At 42.7% G+C, this 11,840-nt stretch overlaps 1 protein-coding gene across 1 annotated transcript in view; it reads left to right on the forward strand.

The window, feature by feature from the left end:
- Positions 1–8,993, forward strand: part of Gpr149 (G protein-coupled receptor 149) — a 74,897-nt gene extending 65,904 nt beyond the window's left edge. The window contains exon 4 of the mRNA XM_005077928.4: positions 7,558–8,993. Coding sequence (XP_005077985.1) covers positions 7,558–8,127 — 570 coding nt within the window. The 3' untranslated portion in view covers positions 8,128–8,993. The remainder of the gene's footprint in view (positions 1–7,557) is intronic.
- The last annotated feature ends 2,847 nt before the right edge of the window (positions 8,994–11,840 follow it).

Consider the following 11,840-nt stretch of genomic DNA (forward strand, 5'->3'; position numbering starts at 1 on the left):
TAAGGCAGGTTCATTTGCCTATGTGGGCAGCACAGGTGGAGGCCAGCAATGGATCTTTCTCAGTCACTTTTCCTCATACATAAGTGTATATTTTGCTTTTAAGGTGTGGCTACCCCACATTCTGTCATTGCTCTTGCTTTCCTGTAGCTGTTTTGAGCCAGGGTCCGGCTTTGTTATCCACAGTGGCCTCACAGTCACATTTCCCTTCCTCTACCTTCTGAGTTCTGAGTGCTGAGATTCCAGGTCTGTGTCGTCAGGCCCCACTTGTTTTGAAATGACATCTTCATCATACGCTGTGCCTGGTTTCTTGACTGTCCATGGACACCTTGAATGAATTACTGGAGCTTTAACGTTTAGAAAATTCACTACACTGGCATGCTTCCCCATTCTCTCGCTTATTCACAACCTTGTAAAATCTTCACATTACAAAGGAGAATTTTATTTAAAAATATATTAAATCAATAAGTATGAGAGGATTATCAGATTTGTAATACATCTTCCCTAAAGAAAATATGACCCCTCTTGTCTTCTGTTTGTCTTTGCTGTTTTATTATTATTATTATTATTATTATTATTATTATTATTATTATTATTATTACAGCAGCATTGCCTTGTAGGGTTTCACAACTGAGCTGTTGCTTCACATCGTACCCTCTTTACTTTAAAGGTTGCTTGTAAATATTTGTGTGTCTGAATTTTTTGCCTTATAAAACTCTGTGCTCAGTGTATATGCCTGGTGCCCATCTGCGCAGGCCAGAAGATGGCATCAGATCAGATTCCCTGGGACCGGAGTTTGGGGAGAGTTGTGGGCCACTTCGCGGATGTTGGGAACCAAACCTGGGTCCTCTTGTAAGAGCAGCCAAGTGCTCTTAACCGCTGAACCTCTTCTCCAGACTCTGAGATGGGAGCTTTTAAAAACACGTTTTGATTGGCAGTGACTACCAGGTTCTTAGTGTTGCTTAGAACTCATCCACCTTTCCAGATTCTGTCATTAGTTCTCTCTTAGATTTTTTTCCTTCTAGAACATCTACGTAGGAAACACATTGCATCCATGGTTGTCTGTCCTTGTTTCTTCCTACTCAGTGCGTATGCTTCTTATTTCTTTTTCTGGATGGCCTCCCTGCCAGGACCTTTAGAGCCGCTCTGGATATTACAGATGCCGGAGATTCCCACCGTCTTTGAAGATGTAGTCCGGCTTTGGGAAGGCTCTCGGGTCTCTCTGTGCCTTGCATCAACCAAGGCTAACTGTCCTTTTCCCATGACAGCCCTGAGTCAAACGCTGCATGGTCCCGCGGACTGCTCTTGCTTTGAAGACTGAGCGGCTCTGTAGTTTCTGGGCTCTCAAAGCGTGAGTGCATCTTTATTCCTTTGTCAGAGACCAGCCAACCTGCCTTGCGCTCACAGCAGTGGCTCCGCGTTCTCTGTTCTGCCCACCGCAGTAGAGAATTCTTATAATTTTACTGAGCCTGTCAGTTCCCCTCTTGTATCTCTTTCAGGGTCACAGTTCTTTGTTCAAGGTTTGATTTTGTTTAGCCTAGAACAGTATTCTTTAACCCGAACAATACATAAATCTTCCTTAAAGGGGACAAATAATTCTATAAATGATGCCGGATTTTTGTGATTCTACTTAAAGATGTACAGATAAAGTGTAGTAAGCTGGAAGTTGGCTTATGCCTGTAAACCTAGCCCAAGGGATGCATGGGCAGGAATGTATGCTGCCAAAGTAAGCCTGACTTTTAAACTATGTCTATAAAATACATGTAAAATATACACGCCACTTTAGTTACATACAGATAATCCCTGCTCAGCAATATGTATCTACTTGGTATACAGTAATTCTAGCTTTTTTTTTTTTTTACTTTTGGAGAAACTATTCCATTTTCCGTGGCGCCTTCGTCGTTTTACTTCCCCACAAACCATAGGTTTCCAGTTTCAACACATCCCCCTCAATCATGCGCTCTTCTGTATTTTCATAGTGTGGAGTGGAGTCTCATCGGAGTTTTGATCCGTGTTCCTGTAAGAGTGATGCTGAGCATCTTGCCCTGTGTGTTTCTGGCCACACATCTTTTTTTCTTAAAGAAATCCTGTCCAGGTTCTGGATGTGAGGGCGATCTGGCTACGACACCTGTCACCCCATTGATCGCCAGGGTTGATTCGGCTGATCTGGCTGGCTAGGCGGGTGTCCCCTTCCTCTCACCCCTCCACGTGCGTCCCTCCTGAAGCTGCACCCTCGGTCGAAGGGTCAAAGAGAACGACCTTCCTGGAATAGAGGAGGACCCGTCTTCGGTCAAGGGTATACGAGTAGCTGTGCTGCACTCCCCTACTAGAACTTCCAAACAAGCTCTCAAGAAATCCTGTCCAGGCTCTTTGCACATTACCCAGGCTGATTTTTTTTTTTTTGGCCCGATCTCTGTTTTTGCTCCTGTAGCTCTCAAATGTAGACTATCCATTAAAACTGAAATGTTTGAAAAAATTATTTTAATAACCCAGTGCTTTGTGTGCCGTTTCAGAAAAATCAGTCTTCATATTCAGCCAGACTCTAGTAATATATAATTCCCAAATGCCAGTTTGAATGAGCTATCCTCCACTAATTCAATAACGGCCGTTCATGTGGTAGTAAGGTTTGTGGGTAGAAGCTATAGACATCTGCAGTATGTCTTCTCGACAGTGCGATGAGGAAAGGCTCCCAACCTCATTCACTTCAAACCTTTTTTGAAGATTCATTTTTATTTTGTATGCACGAGTGTTTTCACGCATGCGCGCATACACACCACTCGTATCCCTGGTGCCCATGGTGGCCGGGAGAGAGTGTTAGAGCCCCTGGAGCTGCAGTTCCGGGTGTTTTTGAGCCTCCATGTGCTAGGAGCTAAACCTGGATCCTCCTCGAGAGCAGGAATGTTCTTAACCTCTTAACTTTTATGTATTGGTTTTGGACCTTGAGTGGCATGTGCTTACGTCATGGCTAGTGTATGCAGGGTCAGAGGATGACTTACAGGAGGTGGATGCTTTCTCCATCCGCTATGTGGGTTCCAGGGACCAAACACAGATCACTAGGCTTGCGTGGATAATGCCTTTTTATGTGCCAATTGGTCCCTCATCTGCTTCATATGAACTACTATTGGTGTTAGCATTGTTGCCTACGGAGATACAACTAAATGGCTCTTTATACAGGCATGCTTATATCACTTTGATCTGTTTGATAACTCAGCTTTCTCACGATTTTTGTTGTTTTACGCTAGTATAATACACAGCATTTTGGTGGCAAAATGTAAAATGCCAAATAAAATACCTTAGAAGTGATTTATTTAGGAAAGAAGGTAGGCCGCTTTTCTTACAATAAATCATAATTTAAGGGAATTCAGCTTTCAAATGAGCTACTTGTTAGAATACAGAAAGAGGACAGGAAACCATGATTACAACTCACACTGTGAGACAACGCTCAGAATGTGTGTGTGTGTGTGTGTGTGTGTGTGTGTGTGTGTGTGTGTGTGCGCGTGTGCTTGGGAGGGTACACTCACGCATGCAGGTGGGTGTGGAGGCCAGAGATTGACTGTGAGGTGTCTTCCTCAATTTCTCTCCATGTTTACTGCTTAAGACAGGGTCATTCACTGAGGCTCGCTATTTTGGTTAGATTCCAATGAGCCCAAGAAATCCTCCTGTCTCTGTCCCCCCCAAATCTGAGGTTATAGATGCGTGTCACCACGAAGACTTTTTACTTGAGTCTTGGGGGTCAGAAGTCAATTCCTCGTGCTTACACAACAAACCTTACCACTGAACCATCTCCCCAGGCCTGACAGTCAGGATTTCGGACTGAATAATACTTTTAGTTTTTGTAGTTAAAAACTCATAAATCTCTGTCTTTGATTTAAAAGAAAAAAGTTTTTTTCCGGATCGGAAGATTTTAGGATGAACTTTAAAAATTTACTTTATTTGCTCATTATTTTCAAACATAATTGTTTATTGATTCTTTGGGAATTTCACACCGTGTACCCCAATCCAGTTCACCTTCATACCCTTCTCTCACTCCTGCAGCACCTCCCCAAAGAAAACTTCTCCCAAAATCAATTAAAAACAAAACAAAGCGAGCTGGGCGGTGGTGGCGCATGCCTTTAATCCTAGCACTTGGAAGGCAGAGGCAGGCAGATCTCTGTGAGTTCGAGGCCAGGCTGGACCGAGAGCCTCCAAAACAATACAGAGAAACCCTGTCTCGTAAAACCAAACAAACAAACAAACAAACAAACAAAGCGCACACGCTTGCGCACACGCACACACACACACGCACACATGCATACACACACACACACACACACACACACACACACACGCACACACAAACCCCACCTCACTTCTCCATCTTTCCAACACCTCCTCATTCATCCAACTGGCATTGGGTGTTCCAGTGTGTCACACAGTATACCCTTGTGTCCAATCAGCCCCACCCACACAGTGTTCATTGCAGTGAGTCATTGGTCTGGCTCAAGTCCCCTGGGGCACCATCACTACTGGACCCTCACTGGATACCCTGCTGTTGACCTGAGTCATGGAGATACTGTAGTTATCATTCCTCAGGACCAGTCTCATCATAAACTCCTGCAGTCACAGATGTGGTAGATGTTATGGTAGACTAATTCAAGACCCCGGATGTTAGGTCAGAGTGGTAGCTGAAGCCAGTGGTTCCAACCACTGGAGATGCCCCATTCAGATGTCGTTTGGAGTCAGTTCTCCAAGGCACATGCCGTTTGAGCCAACTCTTCCATGTGCCTGGTATGAGGCAGGGCCAACTCTCCTGTTGGGGAACAGCTCTCCCAAGGGGGGGGCATTGCTCTTGCTGCAGTGTCCAAAGAGGGACATGACAAGCCCATCTCAGAACAGTGAGGGGTGTGTGGCTCAACATGGCCCTCAGATTTCAACATGCATGGTTCCTATGACCCCCTGCAGCAACAAAGGCCATGGACATCCTGTAGAGTTGATGATGATCTTTGCCTCCATAGGTTACTGAACTGAGCTTTATAGTGCAACTTTTCAAGATTCTAGGCCTACTAGAATGCAGATCCCCGAAGTTAGCATGCCAGGTCCTCCCATGCAGAAACAGAATTCAAGATCCCTCAATAAGGAATCACTTAGACATGTCTCACATACCCAGGCTTTGTTTTTCATGGTCCTTAAATTCAAGGAAAAATGGAGCATAAAGCAACTCCAGTGTCAGGGGCTTTGGGATCTCTCACTTCCTGCACTACACTACTGGCAACTAACAGTTGGGAATCCACTGGGTAGGTAGCTCCAAACCCATGGCCACACAGATGGCCCTCAACTCTTCAGAACATGAAACAAAAACCCATAAATATGGAAAAGAGAATCCTGAGGGACAAGGAAACTAGCAATGGTAGAAGGGAACAAAGAGAGAGGAGACAGTAACAATATGAATTGTAACTATGTATGACATTGGTTCTTTTTTGTTTTTGTTTTCTCAAGACAGGGTTTCTCTGTGGCTTTGGAGACTGCCCTAGAACTAGCTCTTATGGACCAGACTGGTCTTGAACTCACAGAGATCCACCTGCCTCTGCCACCCGAGTGCTGGGATTAAAGGCTTGCGCCACCAACGCTCAGCTATTTAAAGAAGATGTATGAAATTGTTTAAAAAAAAAGCATAGTTTTAAAAACAACAACTAAAAAACTCACCTCCCATGAAGTTTATGATTCAATCTCATCAAAAAATTATCTATCTATGGGCTGGAGATATAGTTTAGAACACTTGCTGTTCTTGCAGAGGACTAGGTTCCAGTTCCTAGCGCCAACCAAGCTTATGCTAGGTGTAATCCTAGTTCTAGAGGATCTGATCCTCTCTTCTGGCTTCTTCAGACACCAGACATTCTTAGGATGTACATACACACATGCAAGCAAACACTCATACGATTAAAAGATGAATATTTGCCAGGTGGTGGTGGTGCACACCTTTAATCCCAGCACTTGGGAGGCAGAGGCAGGCAGATCTCTGAGTTCGAGACCAGCTTAGTCTACAAGAGCTAGTTCAGGACAGCCTCCAAAGCCACAGAGAAACCCTGTCTCAAAAATAAAAATAAAAATAAAAATAAAACGCTGAGCTATTTGAAATGTTTCATTGAAATTTTTTTCTCTAAATAGAAGGGATCCACGTTGTTCTCCAAGAGTAGGAATCCAGTCCTGGGCTCATTCCTCCATAACAATTTTCCTGGAAATTAGAAGCGTCCTGCCATGTGGATGTGGGACTTTCAATGCTAAAACTGAGGTGGTCTCAGGAAAACTAAGAAGTTTGACCATCTTAAACTGATAAAGCAAATATAGGCAAACCCAGCAATCCAGCAAGTTAACCCCAGACTTTTTTCAGTCATAGTGCATGTATGAAAGTATCTGTCAAACTGCCTATCCCTTTTTTTTTAATTTGATTTTTATTTGATTTTCAAGACAGGGTTTCTCTGTGTAGCAGCCCTAGCTGTCCTGGAACTCACTCTGTAGACGAGGCTGGCCTTGAACTCACCTTGATCTGCCTGCCTCTGCTTCCCGAGTAGTGGGATTAAAGGTGTGTGTCACCACCGCCACCTGGATCCTCCCCTTATTTTTATGGACTACAAGTATTAATTAGAGTGATGCATTTCAAACTTTACAGCAGATTCAACATGGGTCTTATTAAGTGACTCCCATCTTGGTTAACTACAGAGTGAAACTTTAAAAATCTGCCATTTGCAGCAAGCTCCCAGATAATACGGATGAGATGGGTTGTGGAGCGCTCTGAGTATTTACATATGACCATGCCCTTCCAGCAGAAACATGGAAGCAGAAAAGGGGCCAGCTGAAAGTATGAAAAGGCAATAAAGATTATTAGACTTTCATGAGGATCAGTTCTCTTTTCTTACTTTCTTTCTTCCTTTATTTATTTATTAAGTGCCTCTCAATGCCACTTCATAGAAAGAGGTCTAAACTTTGGGGAGGGTATTTCCAGAACCATGGAGTTTTCTATAATTGGGTTTATCTCAATGACTGTCTTCTCAATGGAAAAGCAAACTCTTTGGTGACAATTGGTTCCTCTTAGGAACTAACCACTGAAATATCCTCGGCTCTTAATTTGCATCATAGCTTTGCAGGCACCATTTTCTCTGTTAGGTACACTAATGAGGAAAAAAACTCCATGTGCTGATAACGCAGTCTCCATTTCCTGCGATCTATGTATGCTTTGAGATGTAACTATGTGGCAGAAACATAAAATCAATTCCACATTGCAAGCATGCGTTTAATTTGTGTCCAAATCCTACCCTTGGAAAGGAACACACTTCTTATTGCTTCCTACCAGCACACTCAATTCTCTTTCAACTCTGGAAATACCTCTTGCTTTCTCTTAAGTGACTGCACTCCTTTCGGTATGTTTGACCTCAGAGAAACTCAGCGACAGAAGCAAAATCTCGTTATCTGTAAACAGTTTCCAGGGAAATGAATCAGAATTAGAAGACTTACCCTTCTGTTGCATAAAATGGATTTCTATGTGTCCATTTCAGTAATACAACCATTTTTTGTTTCTGTCCCCAGCGTTCCAGTGGGCTGGCTATTCCCTTATGTGCATTCCAGGGGACAGTGTCTCTCCAAGCACCCACTGGGAAAACCCTCTCTCTTTCTACTTACGAGGTCAGTGCAGAGGGGCAAAAGATAACCCCGGCCTCTAAGAAGATAGAAGTCTACCGATCGAAAAGTGTTGGCCATGAACCGAACTCAGAGGAGTCTCCCTCCACGTTTGCAGACACCAGCGTGAAAATACACTTGGAGGTCCTTGAAATCTGTGACAACGACGAGGCTTTGGACACTGTGTCAATCATCAGCAACATCAGCCAGTCCTCCACGAAAGTCAGGTCTCCTTCTTTGCGCTACTCACGGAAGGAAAACAGATTCGTCTCCTGCGATTTAGGAGAGACTGCCTCATACTCCCTGTTCTTACCCACAAGTGATCCTGACGGCGACATCAACATCTCCATCCCTGACACTGTGGAGGCGCACAGACAGAACAGTAAGCGGCAGCATCAGGACAGGGAAGGCTACCAGGAGGAGATCCAGCTGTTAAACAAAGCCTACAGGAAAAGGGAGGCTCAAAATGAAGGTAACTAGGGAGTTCCGGGTCTGAAGGGGCCTGGACAGATCCGCAACCTCGAACTGCGAAACTTGCCCTAGTGCTGAGACTCATTTCCCACTCCCTTCTAATCACAGGCTTACATAAGGTTTCCTGGTTATTATTTTTGGGGAGTGACTTGCTACAGTACATACGTAAAGAGCATTTCGTATGCTAAAGATCATACACTGTGGTCACTGAGCAGCGTTGCGTCTGGTTTTCTACACCAAATCTTGACCCAGTTTGCTAATGTTTTGCCTATTTATGAAAAGAATGTGCTTTTCTCGTGCATGGGTTTCTGCATCCAAGCTGCTTTTTACTGCAAGAGGGAAAACAGATGTTGTGGAGATGGAAAACAATGCCACCCAAACCCCGAGTTGTATTTGAATACATATTTGCCTACACGTGTCTAGCTAAACAAGCTTTCTTCAGTTACTGCTTTAGCCTTTTAGTAGTCTAGGAAGTTTGTTCCTGTGTAGCAACATCAAATTAGCTTCTAACATGGAAATTTAGAAATATGTGTATCCCTAGTCTATTGTTATTTCATTTGTTGTTATGAAAATATGAGTAGTTTAGTGAGTGGTCCTGTTTGTCTCTCTTGAATGTATCAGAGGTGTTTCTTTCCCTTTTCAGTGTGTCATGATCACTCTTAAATATTCTGTATATTGAAAGTGGCATTTGAAGTCATCTTTAAATCAAACATCTCTGGAAAAAAAAGCTTGTTGTTAGATGTCTCTTCCTCCGACAAATCCCTGGGATAGGCTTTATTTGGACTCAAGTGTTGTGGAATATTAGTTGAAAATGTGCTACATTTGTTTATGCTGTGAAACATTTGATTAATGAAACAAAGATGTGTTGTATTCTACTTTGTTGCATTTGTTTAACTCTGTGAAACTTTGTTACCTTGCCTGTCTAAAACACCTGATTGGTCTAATAAAGAGATGAATGGTCAATAGCTAGGCAGGAGAAAGGATATGCGCTGGCCAGGCTAGCAGGCAGAGAATAAATGGGAGAAATCTGGACAGAGAAGATCAAGGAACAAGAAAAAGAAGGAGGAGAGTGAGTATACCAGGGACCAGCCACCCAGCTACACAGCAAGCCACTGAGTAAGAAGTACAAACAGGTGCATAGAAAGGTAAGAGCCCAGATGCAAAAGACAGATGGGAAAAGTTGGCTAGAAACAAGCCAAGCTAAGGCTGGACGTTTTTAAGCGATAGTAAGCCTCCGCGTGTGATTATTTAAGAGCTGGGTGGCAGGACCCCCCAAAGAGTGAAAACAACACTCACTATCTGCCCTTTCTGGGGCTGTGACAAGGTGTCCTATGATGGAATGCTACAGGGCAGAACAAAATCTCTCACCTTATGAGCGCAAATGAAAGGAACCAAGGTGTTTCATAATCCCTTCTAGAACATGTTTCCCTGGCCTAAAGACATCTCTACTTGGTCCCACCTGGGACTATGACTTGTGACATTAACCTGTAGGGTACAAATTATAGCCAGTCATAACCATATCACCATCCCAAAGTTGGTCTGTTTCTTTGAATGGAGACTGGGAGAGAATCCTGTCACGGTAAATCCTGAGAGGTAGGTACAGCACACTAGGGCAACCAGCTTCTGGCTAAAGAAGTAACCCCCCCCCAGTCTAACAATAGAAGTCTGTTGCTGTGCTGAAGATTCCTAAGACTTGCTTTGTCATTCTTGAAGCATTAAAAAAAACATTATTTCTAGGTTAAGAACCTTAAGATTTCTTCCCTGAAGACATTGTAGTATCTCAAACGAAAAACAATTCAACATGTATTTCATTAAAGAAAATACAGGACGTGATTAATTTTTTCCAAACCACCTTACTAGCACGCCACTAATGTATATTTAAAAAAACATGAGCTTTTAAGACTATTCTATTCCAATCTTTCTATACACATATTGGATATGTTACCTAAATATTTATGTACAAAGTCATTGCTGCTTTATGTGCTCTTAGATGGTGTAAACCTGTGTGGCAGGAATAGTACAGATTAATTACATTGGTCTCTACTTCATTATACTGTGTCGAAAGTCTTAAAACTTACTTCACCTGTGCTCTTACGTTGTTCTGTCCTCCAGAGAGCATTTGTCATCAAGAAGAAGCACTCTGAAAGTGAGCGCCTCTAAATCAACAAACACGCGGCTGTTGTGTTGGCTCATGCCTTAATCTCCAGCACGTGGGAGAAACCAGAGGAGGGGTGCAAGTTTGATCAGGCCCAGTCTCTGCAGTGAGTTTCGGGCACCTAGACTACCGAGTAAGACCCTTCATAAAATTAATTAATTAATTACCAGAACAACCATAAAATTCTAATAAAATGATCCCAACGAACTTTTCCCGCCTCTTATAACTACTCAGTACCTCACTGTCTAAACTTAAGAAAAGGCAGTGTCATTATCCATGTCTTTAGAGCGAACCTGTCACAACGCATAGCACATAAACTTAAACTCACAGGAATTTTTATTGCAAATATATATTACTTTTTAGGACAGTTCTTACCAAAATTGAGAGCTGCTGGGCTCAATGACAGTTGGGCAAATCTGTCGGCTTAGCATGCCTGGTCCCATGGGATCTGATGCTGTCCATCTTTTGGCTTCTTCAGACATGGCTTGCTCATGTGGTACAGAGGAATACGTGCAGGGAAAACACCCATACACATTAAATTTGAAAATAAATTGCAGCCCAGCATCCTGAGCCATCTGTATTGAATTGATGAAAAAACACAAAAGGAAGCATAAATATTGCCTGCAAATCCTTGCATCAAGGGGGAAGATGCAATTGCACACTCCTAATCAAGTTTATTTACTCTTTAGTGACTCTAATCATGGACCCTGCATGAACCCTCTTTTGACACAGGGAGTATCTTGATATTTCGTACTATATCCAAATGCCTTAACTTCTCCTTGTAAGATGAAGTTATAAAATTCTCAATATTAATGAACACTAAGTTAGGCATAGCTTATCTCTTTTGTTTATAAACACACACCTTAAGATAAAAGCTGCTTCATTGTTCGTGTCGCCATCTGGTGGTGACTCCTGCCAACTGCAGATGTGCAGTGCCTGTAAAAACCAAATAATTTAAACTCACACTATATAACCCCCAACACTTCTGACAGCTGATCTTGACAGTGGCAATTAATTTTGAAGCAGAAAAGCATGTTGTGTTTTTCAGGATACAAGAGGAACTTGGTTGTGCGTTATTTCAAAAGTCTTCTGATAAATTCGTCTGACATTAGACCTCATAAACAGATTTTCTCTGACTCTCACGTCTTTCAGCTTATTTTATTCATTTTTCATTATAATTGGTGACAGTTATGTAGCATAATTGTTCTAAGTACTTGGTATTAACCTTGTAAATAAAACAAAACACACATACAAGTATACCTATGACAATTTAAGTCAAGTATAAAGTTAGTGAATAGTGTCCACATAACATTGCCTCACCCCCAACACCAATTTTATGCTCGGGAGACTCTCTGAACGACTGTCAGGCTCCACAGTTCTTCAGACAGAGTCACATAATGCACAGGTATGCTCTGTTACTTGTCTCTCTCTGTCTCCCTCTTCTGTGGTCCTGAGCAAATCAGACAACAACAAACTGGTTTGCAATGAGAGCTCTGGTCTTCTTGTCTCTGCATGGCCACCTGGGGACAAGAAGCTTGATTGTGTCACCCGAAGAGCCTATCAGACC

This window comes from Mesocricetus auratus, unplaced genomic scaffold (assembly GCF_017639785.1).
Source record: "Mesocricetus auratus isolate SY011 unplaced genomic scaffold, BCM_Maur_2.0 Super-Scaffold_100011, whole genome shotgun sequence".
Classification (NCBI taxonomy): Eukaryota; Metazoa; Chordata; class Mammalia; order Rodentia; family Cricetidae; genus Mesocricetus; species Mesocricetus auratus.